The sequence below is a fragment of the Anomaloglossus baeobatrachus genome, chromosome 4, assembly GCF_048569485.1.
Source record: "Anomaloglossus baeobatrachus isolate aAnoBae1 chromosome 4, aAnoBae1.hap1, whole genome shotgun sequence".
In the NCBI taxonomy this organism is placed as follows: domain Eukaryota; kingdom Metazoa; phylum Chordata; class Amphibia; order Anura; family Aromobatidae; genus Anomaloglossus; species Anomaloglossus baeobatrachus.
Genome location: NC_134356.1, coordinates 370624864 through 370649193, shown reverse-complemented (window position 1 = coordinate 370649193; position 24330 = coordinate 370624864). Strand labels below are relative to the sequence as shown.

The 24330-nt window shown below is 41.4% G+C and overlaps 1 protein-coding gene across 5 annotated transcripts in view; it reads right to left on the bottom strand.

The window, feature by feature from the left end:
• ATXN7L1 (ataxin 7 like 1) overlaps positions 1–24330 on the bottom strand; it is a 224147-nt gene that overhangs the window by 9266 nt on the left and 190551 nt on the right. For 3 of the 5 annotated variants that reach the window (XM_075345167.1, XM_075345169.1, XM_075345168.1), the window contains 8 exons: positions 21702–21758; positions 15549–15805; positions 14177–14262; positions 12556–12812; positions 10424–10616; positions 9414–9535; positions 4900–5830; positions 2746–2820 (listed from right to left, as the gene is read on the bottom strand). In XM_075345167.1, coding sequence (XP_075201282.1) covers positions 2746–2820; positions 4900–5830; positions 9414–9535; positions 10424–10616; positions 12556–12812; positions 14177–14262; positions 15549–15805; positions 21702–21758 — 1978 coding nt within the window. The remainder of the gene's footprint in view (positions 1–2745; positions 2821–4899; positions 5831–9413; positions 9536–10423; positions 10617–12555; positions 12813–14176; positions 14263–15548; positions 15806–21701; positions 21759–24330) is intronic. The other 2 variants (XM_075345165.1, XM_075345166.1) reach the window with 1 other exon arrangement.

Here is a 24330-nt window from a genome sequence, read left to right as displayed (position 1 = left end):
TAGTTCCCAGGAGGCCCAAACGCAAACATGGGTTATATAGATTCATGCTTTAACTTATCTTGTGGTCTCTGGTAATAAGAACTTATGTTCGCGTATATCTAATCTTCATATGATTTATTCTCAAACCTCAAAATATTATATAGATTAATACACTAACAAGTAAAAGGGTAACAAATTTGACTTGCAACTATTTAGCATATAATTCATTATGTAGAATCTTGTCATGTCACTGTATTGTTACTGTTTTGCTCCTGGTGGTGCAAAAATATTTTTCTTCCCGTATATTACAAATTACAACCTGTTTTCACATTCTCTAATAGTTCAGTGTTTTATTAAGTTGATTACCAAGCAAAAATTCACTGGTTCTAATCAAAGAGAAGTCATCAAGATTTCCAAAAGAGAAATAGCATTATCCAGCTCATCGATAGCGGTCTCTCGGCCAAGCAAATTGCCAAACTGTATCATGTGATTGTCATGACAGTTGAAAGTATACGAAAAGAAGTCCGTCCAGCCATTCAAAAGCTATAAGGTGGATATCCAAGCAAAATATTGGAGTCAACAAGTCAGCTCATCACAAGATCTATACATTCTGGCACGACAAGCACAGCAGTGGAAGTGGCTTTTATGCTTCGTAATAATGAGATCACAGACGTCCATGCAAGGACAGTGCGACACATGTTACACAAATCTGGAATAGTGTCCAGAAAAAATATGAAGAAACCTCAACTTCAATATTGTCATAAGAAGTGTTGATTCCAGATTGCAAAAAAAGTGCAAAATGTGGACAGTAGAAGATTGGAAATGGGTGATTTTCTGAGCAAAGAGACGAAAGTCAATAGACTAGACTCTGATGGACGCAAATGAGTCTGGAAGAAACAAGGGAAAAAGGGGCTAACGAATCTAGAAATTAAAGAAACTGTCAAGTTCGGTGGAGGAAGCTTGATGATGTGGAGTTGTTTCACAGCTAAAAGATATTAGATTTGCAGAGCGCTGACACACCCCAGGCCCTTGGGATACTCGGTTCCGGATGGTGGATAATGGGGATCACCGTCACAGGTGGCCGTGCCCGGTTCCGTTACCTGGGGGCGCTCGGTAACAGGGTTATTTTGTATGTCACTTGTGACGCCACTGGCGGGTTGCGGTAATAAGATGTGCCGCCGCTGCTGTGGTTTTAGGGACAGATGGTATAGCAGCAAGTGTGTTCGCACCCTCCGCCAGTAGGGGCTTAAGTCCCATGTAGGTGTGCTGCGCCTTGTGGTGCGCCAGTAATAAACACGACACAGTTCTTGCAGATTAACTGGTATTTACTCACTGATGTTGCAAGTGCAGTTTGGTACGGCTGGTCAACCAACTTCCCTTTGTCCTGCTGCTGACGTGAGTCCCAGTTGAGCCCTCCGTGCACATGCAGAGCTGATGGTCTCCTTGCCTGAAGCTGTCGGTGACCTGCGGCGCTCTGCTCCTTTTCTTTCCGGGCCCAGTATGACAGGCCTCGCGGTCCCTTGTGGGGTAGGCTACTTCTCTGTGCCCTCTCCCGGGTCCTATATATGAGGCTGTGTCCCTGAGCCTATGGGTGGTGTGGTACCCTGGAAGTCACCACACACGGCTGGATCAGCAGACCGCTTGGAGCTGTTGTCTACTCTGGGGTCCAGTACCCCCTCGTGCGTAGTGCCTGGGATCTATCTACCCTCAGGCTACTACCTCCTAGTCGCCTTTTGGGGGTCTCCTCACAATCCTCACACCTCTCTCACTCACTGGCTCCTTTCAACTGTCACTCCTTCAACTGTCGTTTTTCCTCCCTGCCAACTCTGCCTAGCAACACCTGTTGCTTCCCACAAGCCACACCCCTTTCCCAGGCTAACAGCTAAGAGATTGGTTCTCACATCTGACCACTGTTAACCCTCTACATGCTGCGCCCAGGTCTCAGGGAATGTGCCCCTACCTGTGTGTGAGGTGTGCGTTGTCAGCAGAGGGTGTTCCAGAAAGCCTTAGGATCCTGCAGATCACTGGGGTAGCATATCCCAGGGTGCTGCAGATGCTTGACTAGGATGGATGGTAGTCTCAATGCAGAGCTATATGTGAGTATCCTACAAGATGAGTTACCTCGTACACTCGAGTACTATAGGTATGAAAAGGACGACATAGTGTTCCAGCAGGAGAATGACACAAAGCATATGTCGATATTGGAGAAAAAAAAGTGTTCAGTGACAATGAAGTAGGGGTGCTGGATTGACCCCCACAGTCCCCAGACCTCAGCCCATTGAACACTTGTGGGTAGAGTTGAAGAAAAAGCTGTATATATACCCAAGTGAGTCGACCAGTATGCACCAATATTGGGAATGTGTAGAAGAGATCTGTGATCAGATTGCAGCTGAGACATGCTTGAATCTGTTCAAAAGCATACCCAGAAGGATTCAGGTAGTGATAAAAGCCAAAGGTGGATTTACAAAATACTAACAAAATAATCAATAGTAAAATGTAGATTTTTAGCAGCAAAACAGTAACAATGCAGTGAGATGACAAGAATCTGTAACCAATCATATAGTAAATAGTTGCAAGTCAAATTTATCTATAAGATAGCCAAGATGATGGTCTACAAAATGAAGGTAGTCACGTTCGAAGTTGAAGTGGATGGCGAGATATGGAGCCTGAAAGTAAAAAGCTCTAAACATTGTTACCCTTTTGCTCATCAGTGTAAAATAGTGGAACACAGAAATTCTAAAATGACCTATTTATTTCTCTACTTACTTGCTTATTGTGTACTGGATTTGATGTACTTGAAGGAGTAGATTGTGACAAAGCTACACCGCTACTTTTCCCCATCTGGTGAGAAAATATAATAGAAACAAAATTAATAACTGATAGAAATATGTAGCACAAACCAAAGGCATATTCATCACCATGGATCAAGAGCACACCACTTTGGAGGTCTGCGCCAGATCCAGAAGCAACACCTGCTGCCTTCAGAAGTCTCAGGACCACTCAGGCTTGCAGTGGTCAGATGACTGGAAGAGCGTTTCATCAGAGAAACACCGGTGACATGCTCTTCAAGTCACCTAATCAGTGAAATCAATCACAGGCTTCAATGGTCCTGTGACTTCTGACTAGAGCAGGCATCACTTCTGTGACCGGCACGGTTCTCCGAAGCAGTCTGCACCGAACTACAGTAGAATTAAGCAGGTGACCGGCACTCCACCCTAGTCATTTTTGGTGCTCATGGATCATATAGGATCAGAAGAAAAATAACCCAGCACTCGAATATATATGTTCAATCCATTTCATTGCTTTTATTTACCTCCAAATGTTGAGCTGTTGAAAGCTTAAATGTTTGGAGGTGAATAAAAATATTGAAATGGATTGAACATATATATTCATGTGCCAGGTTCTTTTTCTTCTGCACTGAACCACAAGACTGCTGAAATGACAGTATGCCTTTTTTCCGGCAGACAACTCCTATAAAAACTGTAATAAAAGTAGATTACTTTCTACATATTTATCTTTAGCATTTTCTGCTAATCAAATAGCTTAAATTTAATCCACGAATCACACGAATTACACAATCTGTGAAAAGGGAAGGTAAACACTTTGCTGATCTGGCTACTTATGTGTGATGATTATACTTTTACACCTATGGCCTCATTCAGATGTCTGTTTTTTAAGTACATATTCTCTCTGCAGTTTTCATTGATAGAACACGTACCTATTATATTATATGGGGCTGGAAAACTAGAGAGAGTGCAAATAGGGTCTTACCAGATTAAAAATAGTGGTGTATATAAAAAAAACGCTCACCTAGCAAGGTTGTGCAAAGTGCGGTCGCGCTACCGCCAATAAGAATTGTTGATTAATAATAAGTTATTTTATTCCATAGGTCAACGCGTTTCAGGGCTCCAATCCCCTTCTTCAGGACCAAGCAAAAATAAACAATATCATGATATTGTTGATTTTTGCTTCGTCCTGAAGAAGGGGACTGATCCGTGAAACGCGTTGAACTATGGAATAAAATTAGTAATGAACAATGCTTCTTATTGGCGGTAGCACGGCGTTAACCCCGCTTCTCCAGCACCGAATATTATATAGGGCTGGTCAAGTTATATGCTTTTGCAGACCATGTGTCATTTGTTTATTTGTTCGTTAAGGGTGAAAATCACCAGTACAAGTCTATGGGTACTTGAAAATCATGGACAGCACAAAGATGGCATCATTGGGTAGTCTGTGATTTACACTGTAGTGAATAAGAGAAGCTTTGCAATTTTATTAATTTTTTTATACCTGAGAATCAGATTATATACTGATGGTAAAAACTGAGTTTTTTTGCGTATGCGAGTAATCACTGAAGTCTGAATGAGGCCTTACAGATGCAGGTTAGAATGCCTTCAGGCTTTTTGGCAAAGCCACCCATAGACTTTGATAAGCAGACAATCATTTCAAACAATTTTGCACAAGTTTCCACCCTCTCTTACTGAACTTCCCAGAAATGAATGTGCAGCATATCAGTGTACATTATATATATATATATATATATATATATATATATATATACACATATACACACACACACACACATATTATATATATATATATATATATATATATATATATATATATATATATATATATATACACACCACACACACACACAGATTATCCCTGATGATTCTCCAGATGTCAAACAAAGGGATATATATAAAAAATAATTACATATACATAATATATATATATATATATATATATATATATATATACACATATGCTTATTGAAGTCGGTGCAGTAGCTGATCGGTTATTTTATAGTACCTTGTGACTGGCTGTATCAGTTGAAAAGAATATGGATATAGCACAAAAGTTCCGATTTGCAAAAGGAAGCCATGCCCCACCCACAATACTGGATCATTAACTTACCTGACGAGACATGGAGCTATTTGGGGTATCTGGCACAGAAGATATAAGGTTGGTGGTGCTCTTTTTGTGAACACTGTTCATATCAGGCATTTTAGTGATTTTACAGGCCTTACTGCTCGCACTAGAGTTTTTACGCTTTTTTCCCTCAGACTTGTCAAAGGGAAGAGGCAGCGAGGGCACTGCGTTGTGCACTGCCAATGTGTGCTCCCCAGGATGATGCACCAGGGAAGACACTGACAGGCTAGAGTCAATACTGCTAACAACCATGCTCATATGTTTTATAGAGTCCGTTGAGCTACCAGATAAAGAAGTCCTTACTGACGATTCCAGTTTGGCACTGATTGGGCTTGTTCCATTGTTTGTATTGTGCACAGATACGCTATTATAGGAAGAAGTTGCCTGATAAGAGTTAATCGTAGCACTAGAGTTCAAAATGCAGTTTTTCTTGTGGGACCCTGAAAACGTAGACGAGGAGGACGTCTGTAAAGGTAATGAAGAGGAAGAGGTGGAAGAAGGCGTCTGAGGTTTTTTCTTTTTGTTACTTGAAGGCTCGTCGCTCCGTGAAGACAGGTCTTTTGCTTTTGACGATTTCCCAGGCTTGGATTTTGGTGGCTTGTGTGATGGTGAGGGACTGGTGGTCGGTACAGGGGAAACGGCAGAAGGGGTTTTAAAGGTAGAATCCATAATATTTAAAGTAGGTGCAACATGAGGGAACGCAGCGGCATGTGATGTAACAGAGTTTGTATCCGATGACGAGACAAAGGACGCATTCGATAATATATATGAGGAGGTGGTTCTGGAGTTGGTGGGAGGCGAGGGTAGGTATACCGAACTCGGACTGCTGAAGGGCTGCAGTACAGATGCAGGAAAAGGGCTGCTGATATGTACGGCTGGAGAAGGCATAGGACTATCTGCGGCTGGAGGAATTTTTCTTGGGAGATTTAAAAAAGAAAAAACATTCATTTAACAGATGTTTCAGATATATAGAAAAAACATGTAAAACAACATTGACAGACTTGGAGTTTCTAATGTATCAGCTATACTGTAACCTACTTGTAATATAATTTTCCAATCTTTTCCCTAGAAATATTTTTGTTTTTATTTCATTTTGTCACATCTAAAGCAAAGCTTTCAATACTAAATAAATAAATAAAATAAATAAATAACATAAACCATGTTAAGCAGGTGTAGCTCTACTTGGATGTAGAGCAGCCAGATGTGGTGGCTTCAAGTTATATATGTTGATATGTTCTACTAAATCATTGGCATGTACAGGAATCATTTAATCATTTAATCCATGTTTCTCCAGGAATAGAAAAAAAAAATTACCAAAGGAATAGTCATTCAATTAATTCCAAAATACCTTTTAATTAACAAATCACTTTCGTTTTCTCTAGGGAGGTGATCACTGAACTATAAATGGCCACTGTCTTGTTACACTGTCAGAAAACTGCCCTAGGCTATGTGCGCACTGGGAAATGGAATTTTCTTGAGAAAATTCCGCATGCTCTCAAAGATTTCCGCACCCGCGGTAAAAAACCGGGGGAAACCGCACCCGAAAACCGCATGCGGTTTGCCGCGGTTTTACCGCGGTATTATTCGCGGTATTGCCGCGTGCGGGTTGGGATGTGCTTTATTGCATTCAATGCAATAAAGCACATTGAAAAGAAAAAAAAAAAAAGTCATTTAATTCTGAGATAGTAGATAGACAGAAGAATAGATAGAGGGATAGCTAGATAGACAGACAGAGGGATAGATAGATAGATAGATGACAGATCGCTGCATTTCCCACGGTCGGCAGTGAGTTCACATTACCGGCCGTGGGAAATGACCGGTAATTACCTCTGCTGTCTGCTGCTTTCATTCAGCGCTGTGTCTGTGACAGTCGCGGCTGGATGGAAGCAGCGCAGGACCTGTGGATTACGCCGGAGCGGTGGATTACGCCGGAGCTTTGGTGCGGGAGTGGTTAATAAAATGGTGAACGAGGCTTGTTTGTTTTATTTAAAATAAAGGATTTTTCGGTGTCTGTGTTTTTTTCACTTTACTTACGGGTTGATCATGTCAGCTGTCACATAGACGCTGCCATGATCAAGCCTGGAGTTAATGGCGGTGGTCCCCCACCATCATTAACCCCTTGTATTACCTTGCTGCCACTGCTACACGGTGGCAAGAAGAGCCGAGGACACGCCGGTGCTGCCGCATAATGTATGCGACAGTGCCGGGGCAGCTGCGGCTGATATTCTCGGCTGCCGGAGGAGGAGTGAGGCGGGGGACATTACCCCTGCCCCTCTCCCTCCCCAGCCTGAGAATACCGGGCCACCGCTGTGTGCTTACCTCGGCTGGACGGTAAATATGCAGCGGAGCCCACGTTCTTTGTTTTCTATATTTCCGTTTTCTTTCTATGTGTGTTCTATGTGTCTGTGATGTCTATCTGTGTCTGTGATGTGTCTGTGATCTGTGTGTGTTTACTCTCTGCACGGCTTCCTCTTCCTGTAATGACATCACTTCCCTGCAAACCGCAGACAAGCGATGTACATTACAGCAGACAAGCGATGTACATTACCGGAGGTAAACCGCGAAATACCGCAGGGAATAACGCAGGAAAACGCAGTGAACCGCACAGAATTTGCTGCCTGCGTTATTCCCTGCGGGATTTCATGATTAACATTGAGTCAATGGAGTGAAATCCCGCAGCGATGTGCGGAAAAGAAGTGACATGCACTTGTTTTTGCTGCGGGATTCCCGCAGCAAAACATGCAGCTGTCAAATTCCGCCCAGTGCGCACAGGATTTTTTTTCTCCATAGGATTTGCTGGTGATTCACTGCAGAGATGTTATGAACATTTTCTGCAGCGAAACATGCAGAAAATCCGCGGAAAATCCGCGTCAAAATCCGGTAAGTGCGCACATAGCCCTAGAGTGTTAAAAAGGTTCGCCAAGAAGTAATCCAAGATTACCTATTTCTGGTTGCAGTTGCTAGCTATGGATAGGGCCGGGTCGTAGCGTGAAGAAATGCTACTTGATATATACGATATATTCTGAGTTATTCGAGTTCCTGACGCTGTTCCTCACCCAGACAGGGGCAATGTAATAACGGCTTGCCCATCCTTTCAGGTTACAGTGGGACAAGGAGCAGGAGGAAAGTAGACACTCTGATCACTAAGACTCCATGCTCTGCACTAACTGAGGAAGAGAGGAAAAACTCTACTACTACCTAGTGCGGTCATTGTTTCAGTTTACAACATAGCACAGACTCATCGGACAAGGCAGGTTTATTAAACCTCCTGCTCCATTGTCCCGTTGTATGCTTGTCAGGTTAGTGAGCAAATACATTCTGCTACTTTGCGTTTTTGCTACTCCGCTGCTTGACAGGAACTAGAAGGTAACTCAGAGACATATGTATCAAACAGCACTTATTCAGGCAGCAACTTGTCATCATGCATGCCTAGGACAGCCTAAAATAGGCAACAATGACTATCTTGGATTATTTCTCAGAGAACCCCTTCAATAACATACGTGGCTGTGACCATGTGTAGCAGAAAGTTCCGTCCCCCTGTTGTGTAGTAATATGCTTCTAATGGATATTCTAATTTAATACTCAAGATAAAAAAAGACTGCAGAGGTAAGAAGAGGCTGCTCGCACTGCTGTCCATCCTTTCTAATCTAATACTGGAAATACCTAGGGTGGTTAAGTACAAAGAGGCCGCTCACACAGCTGTCCACCATGTCTTTCTGATCTAATACTAGAGATAGCAGAGGTGCAGAGGAAAGAAGATTTTGCTCACAGTGCTGTTCACTCTGTCCTTCTGACCTAATAGATACCTGGGGTGCTGAGGTAAGAATAGGCTGCTCACACTGCTCATGCGTGTACAACATCATCTGGGTATGCTCTTAATAAAATCACATATTTTGTCCTAGGGCATCTCCTCCCAGACCTGCGTTGGTGAGCTATAGGACACAGTTTGTGCCACTACTTGGCGGCATTGGCTGCACTGATTAATAACATCCAGAGGTTGAGTTGTGGGGAAAATGATAGGCAGTCAATTGCATTAACGTCTCCACCCTTATCACATGAAGCTGAGCATTGTTCTGGATCAAGAGGAACTCAAAGCCCACTACTAAATGTCTGAAAATGGCCCTGAGGATATCATCCCAGTACCTTACCGCAGTCAGGGTTTGGATAGTTTCCACGTGGAGGTTTGTGCCTAACAAGACCATCAGTGACCTACCACTATACTAGATGATGTTGCAGGCAGCATTACGGTCATCATGGCATCCCCAGACTCTTCCACGTTTGCCATGTGCTCAACATCAACCTACTCCTCTGTGATGAGAAGAGGGCCCCTTTGGCCACCTGACAATTCTGGTCTTTTTTGGTGAATGCCAATGAGTGTGCACAGTGCTTATGTGTTCCCCCTATTTTTTAGCAATATATATTGATCACATTTAGACTAAATATTTCTATTTAGAATTACATTGGACACTTATAACAAAACATAAGACCTTAAAACTTACTTCCACATTTGTGAATTCAAGTGTTTCTCCACCATGGAATTTAATGCAAACCGAAACCGATCCCACCGTCTATCAAATACATAGTACCCTCTTCCCATCAAACGGCTTCCAAAAGAGCAAAACTAAAATAAAAAGATAAACAATGTCACCGGTATGGAAAACACGTTACATGCCAAGCTTTATAAGGTAACCCCCCCCCCCCCCCACACCACCACCATGTAGGTACTCAGAGCAAAAGATGGCCATCACATAGTTTTCCTAATAACCATTTTCACAAGGTTAGTTTGAAGTTGGATTGTGCTAAGTGACTTTCTAACAATAAATAAGAGACTGCGTTTCCTAAATGCATGTAAGGTTTTCTATTTTCAACAATTTATAGCTAAATAGACTTTAAATATATGATTAAATATAAAAAACGAGATACCCCGAATAGGGGAAAGTATTATTTGAATTGTTTGTATTGCATTGTTGAAATATCAATAAAATATTTGAAACTAAAAAAACGAGATCAAGCACATTTTACATGTACCGGACTTTAATGTCAATCTTTTATGCCTTGGTGAAGCCTACAACCTAATTTTACTAAGATAGGGACCAACAATTTTCAGTGAGAGTCAGCCGATGCAGTAATCAGCCCGGATCATGACACTGCTATGCAGTACACTAATTACTATGCTAAATACTGGTAAATTACAGATGGATCTGGAAATGGCAGCTTTATTCTGGTCCTTATCCCATGACACAAATCAAAAGCTCAATAAGAAAATAAAAGGTCCTAGGAAGTATTCATTTCACCTGCTATTCTCTCCAGCGCTAATTGTCAAGACATCTTGGAAAACAGTGCAAAGGCGAAAGAGGAAAGGAGCCAACTTTATCCGAAACCTCCCCCACTTTTTAACTCTGGTGGATATTCTGGAGTTATTCCGAAACGGACACTTCAAAATAACCAAATCAGTAGTAAAATATCTCTTGTCCTGAGACGAGGTTTATTCTACACATAGACTACATACCGCAAGAGGTTTCGGATGATGTCCAGAGTAATAACAGTCTAATTTCTCTGTCTCTTCAACACCTTCAATTTCCCCTTCATCACTGGAAAGCCGACTGGCTAGATCCCCCGCCGCAGGGTTTGCAGAGGGCTCTGGCACAAAAGCACTGTGGTTTGATGAACTTGAGCTGTTTATGCTGTTTGCAGAAGATGGCCTAAAATAATGAAAGTGATATAAACATTAGCAGGAGTTAGCCAAAACATACATTTAGATATCAAATGAACAAATTCGCAAAATAAAATCCCAAAAAGGTCATTCCAAAGACAGTGAAGAAAGTAAGTCACAGGGAATCTTTCCCCAGGTTTTTGTATGTGTTCTGAGTGCTGCATTATATAGGAGAAGACCCTGATTCCATTGATGTGTCACTTGCTGTTATTTTGATAAACCAGTTTTCTCTACTGTAGATGTAAACGGTGCTCACAATTCTGAATCCTGTATAACCCACCCGCACAACGGTCAGCTTTCTGTGTACACTGTACATTGACAGAAAGCTGCTAATCAGTGGTGCGTGTGGACTTACACAGAGCAGGCGACTAAGAGGCACGAGGAAGCTAGTTCTGTAGTGATAATCTCCTGCTAATAAAACTTTAATTTTATTGAAACAACAAAAACAGTCTAATAAGTGACATTACTGGAATCAGGGATTTATCCCCTACATTATGCTGCTCTAAAATTAATTGCAAAAACATACAGACAGATTACCTTTAACCCCTTCACGACCGGCCGATTTTTCGCTTTCTGTTTTTTTTTCGCCATTCTTCTTCTGAGACACGTAACTTTTTTATTTTTCAGTCAATATGGTCATGTGAGGGCTCATTTTTTGCGGAACGAGCTGTACTTTTAAATTAAACCATAAGTTTTCCCATATAGTGTACTGGAAAACGGCAAAAAAAATCCAAATGCAGAAAAATTGCAAAAAAAGTGCGATAGCACTATTGTTTTTGAGATATTTTATTCACTGTGTTCACTATATGGTAAAACTGATGTGTGGGTGTGATGCCTCAGGTCAGTGTGAGTTCGTAGACACCAAACATGTATAGCTTTACTTTTATGTAAGGGGTTAAAAATCGGAAGTTTGTCCACAAAAAGTGGCGCACCTTTTCCGCCATATTCTGTGACCCGTAGCGTTCTCATTTTTCGGGATCTATGGCTCAGTGACAGCTTATTTTTTGCGTCTCGAGCTGACGTTTTTAACTTTATCATTTTTGCGCAGATGCTACATTTTGATCGCCTGTTATTGCATTTTGCGCAAAAGTTGTGGCGACAAAAAAAACGTAATTTTGGTGTTTGGAATTTTTTTGCCGCTACGACGTTTACTGATCAGTTGAATTGATTTTATATTTTGATAGATCGGGCGTTTCAGAACGCGGCAATACCAAATGTGTGTATATTTATTTTTTTTAACCCTTTAATTTTCAATGGGGCGAAAGGGGGGGTGAGTTTAACTTTTAGGGGTTTTTTTTACATTTTTTAAAACTTTTTTTTTTTTACTTTACTAGTTTCCTTAGGGGGCTATATGGATCAACAATCCGATCGCTCTGCCTTATCTGCTGATCACAGCTATACAGCTGTAAACAGGAGATACGCTCACTTTCTGCTGCACTCGGCTACAGGCCGAGTGAAACTGAAAGTAATTCATGTGTAGTACAGGAGTCATCACATGACCCTGTGCTACCATGACAACCACCGGAAGTCACGTGATCAAATCTCGTGACTTCCGGTATCGGCTGATAAGTAAAAGTTTACTGCGATCGCGATTATAATGGTCCTGTCACATATTGACAGCGCCATTTAAGGAGTTAAACGGCAAGGGCAGATAATGATTCTGCTCGTGCCTAGCAGGCACACATCTCAGCTGTGAAAATCAGGTGAGATGTGCGCCGATTGCGGCATGCTGCCGGCGGCAGACCGTGGGCAGTAACATTATGACCGCTAGGGCGCAATATTACTGCCCGCGGTCGTTAAGGGGTTAAAAGCCATTATCTGGCATGAAAATAATCCAAAAAAATCATGATGATAATAACTTATAGACGTTAAGGTTGAAATAAAAGTATTTGCAATGTGATGGAGTAACACTAATCACTTTAGCTCACCTAGGTAGCACAGAATTGGGAGGTCGAGCTTTTGCAGGGGATGCCACTTTTGGTTCCGGAGCAGAGCTGGCAGACGACCCTGATGACTGTTCTTGCGCTGGTGCAGGCTGGGTTTGATGCGAGTCTCGTGCATTCTGTGGATGATCTTTGTCTTTTATTATCTCTTTATCCCTTGATCGAGCCTTGTGTTCAGCTAGGAGAATGTCAAATGGTTTCTTACGACCTGGAACTGCTCTTCTGTGGTTGAGCGTGTGCGTCTAACAAGCAAAGAGAAATACATATAGATGTTGTGCTAGCCACATTTAGAAATTCATTAAAATATCTACACTACATAAAGGTTACAACTATCCTAAGAGCATAAAAGATATAACAATACAAGATAGTTTGTTGAATACTAAATTTACTCTGAAGTTGGTATCACTGTGGATTGCAGGAGCCAGGTTTTTAGGAACCTGTTCTCCTTATTAAAACAGCAACTTTAAAGACCATCAGTGAATGGAGAATCTAATACATACTCTAGGCTAAACAGCACCCAAATTGGCTCCTACACCCAGTTATCAGAACTGGATATAGAGGCATAGGGTCTGCTAAATAGCTAACATATGACACCTACAGTATATATGAAGGGTGTCCATATGCTGCCCAACTGATGTCCATTAGTGATGGTTGCATTAAGCATACTCTTTTGAGCACTCTCAAATACTATTTAAAGGGAATGTCATTATATTTATCATTCTCTGTCCTCCCCCTGTATGTGATGGCACCCTGCATTTATACTATATAAATAGATGTTTTTATCAATTGTTCAATAAACTGATCTTTTAGGCTTTATACTTTTTGTCTTTGTTGTTTATGTTATATTGAGTTTATGGCCTTATCTATGTATTTGAAAAAGTGTATTGTGTTTATTTAAAGGGAATGTACACTACTTGGACAACCCCTACTCATTCCTCTTTTACGCCCCATAAAAATAAATTTGCCTATATTCACCTCCGGTGCGGCCGCGGTTCCAGCGATGTCTGAAATCACGTTCCCGGGGCCCACGTCACATTGTTATGACACGTGAGCCCCGTGACCAATCAGCACACAGCATCTGTCTCCCCGCCTTTGCAGGATGTGAGCACTGTGTTGACTTTCTGCTCAAACATCGGAAGGTGGGGGGAATGAAGCCGGCACTGATTGGTTGCGGGGCTCACGTGTCATAACTATGTAACATGGGCCCCAGGAACGCGGCTTCAGACATCGCTGGAACCGTGGACGCATTGGAAGTGAGCATAGGCTTATTTTTTTCACAGGGGCAAAGAAGGGGAATGAGAATGGGGTTGTCCAAGTAGTGGGCAGCCCCTTTAAGTATAGTATCTAGTAGATCTAGTTACAATATTTCTATTAGAGATTAGCATGTTATCATCTGACAAGGCCTATATTTTGACAAAATAATAAGAATACTTGAGGAAAATTACACCATAGTCCCTTGGTTTAGTCTATATTTCCATACAAACAAATGTAAGAGAAACACAGTTAATTCACTAGGTCTAATGGATTTTGCTTTATAAGAATATTAATGTCCTCTAGAACCAAAATCTATACGCACAGGGTTTGTATATACTAACAGAAAACGTACCTTGCATGTGAGGGATCTTGTGCACGGCTTCTTTGTTTCAGGATCCAGTACTCCACAGTGCTTATTTGGGTCAAATTCTCTCTCCGCTAAAAAAACCAGACAAGTCATAGGTTTACATTGCTGATCTACGTCCAATGAAGATGGAAATAATCCCACAAATAAATATTGCATTTTTCTGTTACATCAAATATAACATACCGTAACAATTTTTCAAACAGAACTAGTTTTTCTATTTTTTAATGATTCTGGTTCTAGATATTTTTGTTACATACTACTTAAAGGGAACCTGTCAGCAGATTTGTACCCTATAAGCTGCGGCCACCACCAGTGGGCTCTTATATACAGTATTCTAACATGCTGTATATAAGAGCCCAGGCCGCTGTGTAGAACGTAAAAATCACTTTATAATACTCACTTAACGGTCGCTGCGGTGGAGATGGGTCATATGGGCGTCTTCGTTCTCCGGTGCCAGCGCCTTCTCTTTCGACCATCTTCGTCCTCCTTCTGAAGCCTGTGTGCATGACGCATCCTACGTCATACACACTCGCCGATCCCGCACAGGTGCACTACAATACTTTGATCTGCCCTGCTCAGGGCATATCAAAGTGCGCCTGCGCAGGACCTCAATGCCTGCGAGTGTGGATGACGTAGACGCGTCATGCACCCATATATACATATTAGAATGCTGTATATAAGAGCCCACTGGTGGTGGCCACAGCTTATAGGCCCCAAATCTGCTGACAGGTTCACTTTAAGGCCCCCCTGGAATGCACTTGCTCAGAAAAAAAACAATGTGTTCAATGCTAGTGGTCGCACATGCTCGGTGGATGAGCCAAACTACCTCAATCCTTGTGTACATCAGAATATTTTCCGCTATAGACCAGGCCGGCCATAATGAACTGGTGCAATAGAAGATTCTTCACCATACAACATGTGAGGGAATCGAAAGGAGCCTCAGGGAGCTCGAAAATAAGTGTGTAACTGCAATATCAGAACACTGAAGCATAACAAATGTTCTTGAATGACAGATTTATTACGACATCTATCAGAGAAATGGACTTTATCAAGACTGCCACTTCATTTGTAAGACTATATATAAAAAAAGCACACTGGGGTAAGATCCAAAGTGGATTTTAGAGTTCATTCTGCGCCAAAATCCAACGAGAATGTTTAATAACGTTCACTAGCTGCATGTGAAGGAACTTATCTTACCTTATAGACCTCAAAATAAATCCCATATCGCCATCGCATCAGATACCCAAGGGTATATGAAGTCTGGTCTTTACTGCTCCAGTTAGAAGGTACATCACAGAGAAATCACAGGAGCCCAACATTAGAGAATGACCATCTGACATATCGGTGCTTCACTCACCACAAACTCGTTTGTAAGGCTTGTTACTGTTTTTGGTGCCATTTTGATGCTTTTTGTCTACAGGTGTTATTCCTTTGCCATTGAGGATCTTTTCTGGTGAAGGGGGTACAGGCTTCGGTACCACAGACTGTTTAGACAGGGAGGATGCGGAAGATGCTGCTGAAGAGGAGTTCGTAGCTGAATTCATTTTAACATTGGCACCATCTGCTTTCACAAGATTTGGGATTTTCTCGAGGCTCACTACAGGAACAGGACCGCTGGAAAATAAAATTGCTTACATAACACACAAGCCCAATCTGATTCACATCTGATCGCTCCAGCATCTAGAAACATCTAAGTTCTTTTATGTTAAGAAACTTAAGCAACCACTTTTTAGAAATAAGGAGGAGTGGGGCTGTCTGCTACAAATCCGCAGCATTAGAATACGTTTCCAAGTAGAGTCACCCCGGACATTAAGCTCGTGGCGTAGTAGGACGTTTAGAACTGAAAGGACAGTTGAGGCTCCTAACAGTCAACTAATACTCCAAAGGCAGGTGCTCCCACAGCCTCGCGATATAAAACCACAGAGCCAACTGGCAAAACAAGAGAAACAATTCCCACTAAAGGGATATGCAGATGTTATACACTTTCTCTACATATGTATACCATAAAATTGGAATATATGTCGTAATTTACAAAATTAAATCATGGCCTTTTTATACCATGATTTTTTCTATAACTATATAGAAATTCTTGAAGATTTCCTTCACAAAGTGGCAACACATCTGTATTTTAAAAAATATAGCACACAAACTCTAATGCTACACATACTGCCAAGATGTAAGCAGAGAACTTGAAAATCTCCACAAAGTCACATTGTATTAAAGGGAATCTGTAAGCAGATTTTTGCTATGTAATCTGAAGACCATGTGAGGTAGGGGTTCAAACACTGCATTCAGTGATGTGTCACTTATCAGGCTGTGTGCTGTTTACTTACAATGAATGATTTATGACCAGGAGATTATCACCGCGTGGATTAAGGTGCAGGTTACCCCTAGTCTTACCAAGCCCCCTCCTTTGATAAGCAGACCACTGTCAATAGACAAAGATTTGTGGTATGGCGGGGTTAGCTCTCTAAGCCCTGCTTCATCCTGCATCTAAATACTTTGATTGTCACAACTGCTGCACATGGTAAACTAAGAGATACATCGTTAGGCTATGTGCGCACGTTGTGTCATGTCCATACTGCAAATTCTGCAGCGATTTAGCAGTGCATGTGCGCTTCAAATCGCTGCAGAAACACTGCGTAATGGATGCAGTGTGTCTGCAGAATAGATGCCGATTTCATGCACTCAGGATGCTGCCTCTCCCATAGACAGAGTGGGAGCTGCAACCAAAGCGCACGGAAGAAGTGACATGTTGTATTTTTGAATGCAGAGATTTTGTGAAATTTTTTACTCTGAAATCACTACATTCAAAAAAGCATCGTGCACACGGATTATGCACAATCTTCATAGATAGTGCAGGGGACGCAGGACGCATGCGTTTACGCTGCAGTGCTAGATGCAGTGTAAATGCAAGAAATTATGCAACGTGCGCACATAGCCTTATGCTGCTTTGAGAGAAGGTAGCAAAAATCTGGTGACAGATTCCCTTTAAAGGGGTGGTTCACCCATATTTTTTTATTGTCTAGTTTGATATTATATTGAGAAATAATGTTTCTTTCAAATACCTTGTGTTGGCAATAGTGTCTGTGAGAGGCGCTATTGCAGACCGCTGTTCCCCGCTCTGGTGACGTCACATCTGTGCGGCCGGCTGCAGTCTTCCTGACTCACTGAGCTGTGAGCGATGTTTCACCGATTGTCACAGCCCATCTGCTCCCTGCTCCCTCACAGCAGAACGCTGCAAGCAGGAAACGCGCTGAGCTGTGACAAGTGATGAAACACCGCCCACAGCTCAGTGAGTCAGGAAGACTGAGGCCGGCCGCAGGGATGTGACATGTGCGGCACTTGACGTGACGTCACCAGAGCGGGGAACAGCGGTCTGCAATAGCACCTCTCACAGGCACTATTGCCAACATAAGGTATTTGAGAGAAACATTGTTTCTCCATATAATATCGAACTAGACAATAAAAAAATATGGGTGAACCACCCTTTTAAGGCTATGTTCATACAGTGCATCATTTGCATTGCGTTTTTTAAGTCAAATCTATTGCCTGGGAGGGCTCAAAAATGCTGAAAAAAACACAAAATGCTGCATCTTCAAAAACGCAGTCAAGATGCAGCCAAAAAAAAGATGCCCAGTGTGGACAGCACAATAGAATTCTCAGACTTTGCTGGAGGAAGGAAATGATTGCATTATGCTGCATCTTTGTGACCTCAAAAGCACACCAAAAACGTAATAAAAGATGCAGTGTGCGAACATAGCCTTAGGGAACTAATGTACTAGAAAACAAGGTGAAAAGGAAGACCAGCAACCCGAAGGCTTGATCTAATCAAGAAAACGACGGAGAAGACCCTGGTGGACCTATCTAGTGTTGCACAAGATGAATCTTCCTACAGATCGGCCATCCATCAAGTCGCTATGGCTCGATATCAAGCTGCAGATCGTAAAAAATAAATAAGAATAATAATAAGAAAGTTAAGACGTCATTCTCATTTTAGTATCTGATCAGTAATCTTCATCCAGCCAAGATTTCAATTCAAGAAAAACGATAAAATGTTTATAGTAATTTTTATTTTTTTATTCAGAATCCAACTCTTTGTAACTTTGGTTAAAGCCACAATAATTGAAAAACACTGATCTGATACAGATGTATGAATGAAGCCCAATGTGCTTACACAGGTCTGTGAATTTGGATCTTAGCTTCATTGTAGCTATAAGGCAATGGAAACCTAATTCCATCAGTGGCCGGGCGGCTGAAAAGTGTGATCTGTGCAGCCACATAGCAGATGACTCTGTTACATGGATTGCAATGTGATCAGGTACACTAGGAAATGCCAAAGCCATTATTAAAAAATTAGGCTTACATGTTACCAGGCAATTCCAAAACAAATACACAGCAAAGATCAGAAGGCAGGTGACATATCAGGGAGCGATTCAATGGGGAAATAACTTTCTGCACAAGTTAAACTGCAATTTAGCCATTTTTTGCAAATTGGAAAATGTATCTATACTAATCTCAGCAGATAATCAAAAAGAAAAATCAAGAAAGTAAATGTAAGATGACAGATCCTCATATCTGCAGCCATTGATTCAATAATTTATTAATTATAATAAATATAATTTATAAACCAAAATACATTTTAAACTCTGAACTCCGTTATATAGAATTGAAGTGCACTGTACAAAGTCACTCAGTGAAAATAAAATAAAAACCTTAAAAAAGAAAGTGCATCCACTGAATATTTTTTTACATCTAGTTATAGAGAACCTTTCACCAGTTTTAGCATGTCACACTAACTAAATCATGGAATATTGGCTGCAAAGCGGAATAAAACAGGTTTTCTCTCTTGATGTCTCATCTCCGATGCGGAGATATTAGCTTAGAAACTTTAGGTTGGAACTTCCCCTTCAAGCATGGGAGCGTTATCGGAGACTGGTCTCCCCCCTGCATGATGCCACCTTCTTATGACTGGTCAACACTAGTGATGAGTGAGTACTACCATGCTCGGTATGCGCTGTTGGACGCTCAGACAGGAGCGACTCGTGTACAGAGAATAATGCAAGTCAATGGTAACGCAAACATTTTTATGGAAGATCTTTCAAAAAATTGCTTGTGTTCCCTATTGACTTCCATTATACTCGGAAAATTAGTCAAACCCGTCCGAGAGTCCAACTGCTCATTTCGAGTATCGAGCATGGTAATGCTTACTCATCAACAGTGTTGACCAGTCGTAAGAAGGTGGCATCATGCGGGGGGAAGAGGGAACAAGCCTCCAGAATAAGTCAGAACAGGCTCTCGGCTATCCTCCACAGGTCACACATTGCTGACACCTACTGTGTTTAGAAGAGGAGAGAGAGAGAGATGGAGAAGAGGAGATAGAGATGGAGAAGAGGAGAGAGAGATGGAGAAGAGGAGAGAGAGATGGAGAAGAGGAGAGAGAGATGGAGAAGAGGAGAGAGATGGAGAAGAGGAGAGAGAGAGAGAGATGGAGAAGAGGAGAGAGAGAGATGGAGAAGAGGAGAGAGAGAGATGGAGAAGAGGAGAGAGAGAGATGGAGAAGAGGAGAGAGAGATATGGAGAAGAGGAGAGAGAGAGATGGAGAAGAGGAGAGAGAGAGATGGAGAAGAGGAGAGAGAGAGATGGAGAAGAGGAGAGAGAGAGATGACGAAGAGTAGAGCTGTAAGTGAATACAAACACCTCTGTAATGGCAGTTCTCACCCCATGGCACGGTTATTGCTGCAATATCCCCCCATCCCCACACTAACTGCGGTGAGATGTTTTGGTAGCTGGAGATACAGAGGTGTTTGTAATGACACAGCTTGATCCCTCTCTGGCTTGTAATCACAGTAGATGGATGACAGCAGTGAGAATAGTGAGGATAGCAGGGCTGTGTGTCATTATGTCTCAACTCTTTATTTCCCCTTGCATGACACTTATGATTCGTCAATGTAATGCATGGGGGAGGGGGGGGGGGTTAATATGAACCAGGATAAAGGCTCCAGCATAAATTAGAACCTAAATTTTACAAGCTAATATTTTGCCATGGAGATGAGAACTTTAAAAATAAAAACTATGTTTTATATTTCATCTCTACAGTCACTATTCTATGATGTGGACAGTTAACAAGGTCCTTTTTAACCAGTTCAAGACCAGGCCATTTACCCTGTTCTTGATTAGGCACATTTTCCTTTTCTTTTTGCACATGCAGTATAAAGAGCTATACATATTTATTTCTTGTTTGGATAGTCAAATAGTCTTTGCATCTTTTCTTGTGATAGATGGGACTTCATTTTTATATCATCTTCATACTGGGGTTTTTTTGACGATATAGTAGGAAATTAAAGGAAATGTGTTTTTCACATTTTTCTTGTATTATCACCACACAGGAACACAGAAATATATTGGAAATTTTGTTTCCATTTCAATTAATTTCACATATCAGACACGGTTTTCCTGACAGGGGTGGGGCTCATAAGTTATTTGGATTGGCCATGGTTTTTTCATTTTTTTATTTATGCATTTATTTTTTATTTATTTCACATATTGTGTCCCGCGTAAGCTCTTACAAGAAGTTTGGCTTATTAACCACAGCTACAGGAGATAGCCTCCTAGTTACACAGCAGAGTTGACTGGGTCTCCTAGGACCAGCACCTCCTGCTCCCTCCGCACACACAGCAAACACCAGTCTGACTGTGGAATAGTCATTAGCACTTCCTATTGGTGTATACACAGAGCATGTTTAGCACTGTGCATACAGCGATCAGGAAAGCAGAGACAGTAATAAACTGCCTCTGCCTTCTCTATGTGGAGTTCGGCCGTGTCTGACAGCTAGCGCCACAATTCTGCAGCTTCTCTACTACGCAGTGATATTTTAGAAAGTCACAACAGAGTAGAACATGGACCGCCCAGATAGTTATCGTCTTCTGTACAATCAGGAAGTAGTTAGGGCAATATTTATAAAAGTGAATAAGAATATGGTATAGTAGTGAATCAGCCAAAAGTATGCTGTCCTCTGAATATAGTCTCTGTGCAATGTGGGAATCACTAAGGGAATTCACAAGGTGACCACAGGCATATCTATGGGGAGTACAGATGTAATAATGACACTACTGGTGTCTGAGGCAGCCATAGTAACATATGCATATAATCAGCATTATGAATGTCACATATAGATGGTGAGCCCTGATATTGTGTAGGGGCGTTGAGGTTCCTGGTTTTGTAAGAGTCCCACAAAACTCTGAAGGTGTGTCATTGCAAAGATGGTAAAGACAGGCTACTTACTTGAACATTTATCCATTGCAGTTTTATGGAAGATTAAACACTACAAAGCCACTGCAATAATGATTTAAAAAAACTACACCAATTTCCAAAAAGCAAATGGGAAAACTACAGAATATAAAATGTTGCGGTCTGAAGAGACCAAAATGGAGAAGACTTACAAAGTAAATAAAACTAACACATGCTACATTTGGTGCAAGCCGAACACTGCACACCACACCATACGCACCATAAAGCATGGCAGTGTACTTTATCATGCTTTGGGGACACTTTCCTACAGCAGGCCCTGGAAGGTAAAAGGTAAAATAAATTGCAGCAAGATACATGCAAATTCTGAACGAAAACGGACTGCAGTGAGCACCAAGACTGCAAGGGAAATGTTCCAGCCACATAAGACGACAGCCTCAATTAATAGTAAACCTACACAGAAACAGCCTAAAACGACATCAAAGTCCTAAAGTAATCAAGTCAAAGTTCAGACCCCAACACAAACAAGAATACATAGCTGGACATGAAAATGGTCTCCATGCTTCACAAAGCTTTAATAGTTATACAAACAAGAATAGCGAAAATTGCAGGGTCTATATGTATAGAGCTAAAAAAAAAAAAAAACCCCTATCTACAGACTCAAAGACATAGCAGCTAAAAAGGAACTTTGGCACTACAGGGTTTTGTTTTTTTTTCAACTTAGAAAAGCATAATCAATTCCATTTTGAAAATAAAAAGTGAAAAAAAAAAATCAATAAAATTATATTATATACACACACACACACACACACACACACACACACACACACACACACACACACACACACATCTATACATTTGAAACCAGAAGTTTACATACACTGTCTAAAAAGACACATCTGCATGTTTTCTCACTATCATGAAATCAGAATAAGCATGGTCATTGTTGCGGAGCTGAACTGGGGACAAAATTTAAAAAGCTGCGAACTTTGAGGGGTTTTCTCAAGCAACGGTGTTGAGATTATACCTAGAATGCTGTGATCACAGTAAAACATCAAGGGAAAGGGAATCCTCTGGCCATAAATGACCGATAAAAGGGGCCAGAGAGGGATGTAAGTAATCACTCAGATTGTGCATCCAAATACAACACTGGTGCACCAACAAACATATGGAATAACAAAAAATTGTGTCTTGAGATATGCAGTATATCACTAAAGTCAGTAAACCACTCTCATTTTTGTAAACATTTTATTATATTTTTTCATGGAGCAAAACTGAAGATGACATGTTATACAATGTAAAGAAGTCAGTGTACAGCTTGTATAACAGCATAAATTTGGTGTGCCCTCTAAATAACTCAATACACAGTCATTAAGGTCAAAACCGCTGGCAACAAACGTGAGTACACCCCTAAGTGAAAATGGCTAAATTGTGTCCAATTAGCGATTTTCCCTCCCCGGGGTCAAGTGACTCTTTAGTGGTACAAGGTCTCAGGTGTGAATGGGGAGCAGGTGTGTTACATTTGGTCTAGTCACTCACACACTCTCTCTCATATACTGGTCAATGGAAGTTCAATAGGGCACCTCATGGCAAAAAATTCTTTGAGGATCTGAAAAAAAAAATTGTTGCTCTACATAAAGCGAACAAGATGAGTTACTCTGCATAAAGATGGCCTAGGCTATAAGAAGAGTGTCAACACCCTGAAACTGAGCTGCAACACAGTGGCCAAGACCATACAGCAGTTTAGCAAAAGAGATTCCACTCAGAACAAGCCTCTCCATGCTCGACCAAATAAGCTGAGTGGACGTGCCCAGTGTCATATTCTGAGGTTCTCTTATCGAAATAGACATGTGACTGCTGCCAGCATTGCTGCAGAGGTTAATGATTGTCAGTGCTCAGACCATACACCACATACTGCATCAAATTGGTCTGCATGACTACTGTCATCCCAGAAGAAAGCCTCTTCTAAAGATGATGCACAAGAAATACCACAGTTTGCTAAAGACAAGAAGACTAAGGACATGGATTACTGAAACCATGTCCTGAGGTCTGATGAGACCAAAATAAACTTATTTGGTTGTCAACCAGGTGAGGAGCACAAAGAGAAGCTTGTCTTGTCTACAGTCAAGCATGGTGGTGGGAGTGTCACAATTTAGGGCTGCATGAGTGCTGTTGTCATTGTGGAGGAGTGGAAGAGGATTTGAGTGGCTCCTGTGAAGCTCTAGTAAACTCCATGCTCAAAAGACTTAAGGCAGTGCTTGAAAATAATGGTGGCCTCACAAATATTGGGCACAATTTGGCCATTTTTACTTATGGGTGTACTCTTTTGTTGCCAGCGGTTTAGACACTAGAGGCTGTGTACATATAAAAAACTGCATCTTCAAATATAGAAAGCGTGAAAAGGTGCTAATTGATAAAACTACACAAAACACAAAGGGATTTAATCAGAACTCTGTTAGCGCCAAGACATATGCAAACAGATATATGACATTTAACTGCATTAATGCTATATAGAATAGAGTAAGAAAAATGAAGGTTCGTTGAGCAAAATACAGCCAATGGTTGTGTGCAGCAAGGTGACCTTTCTTTGATGGGGCCCTATACTAGTGTCATGCCTCTCTTGGACTAAAAGTCTACAAGTACATGGTAAGATAGGATTAATGTCTGTGAGTTATTTAGAGGGCACACCAAATGTACACTGTTATACACAAGCTGTACACGGACCACTTTACATTGTATCAAAGTGTCATATCTTCACTGTTATCCCATGAAACAAATGAAATATTTACAAAACTGTGAGAGGTGTACTGGATGAAATAGCATGTGGAACGTTTTACTGCCACAGCCTGAGTCCACTGATACCTGTGTGTGGAGGTTTGGACAATATGGCT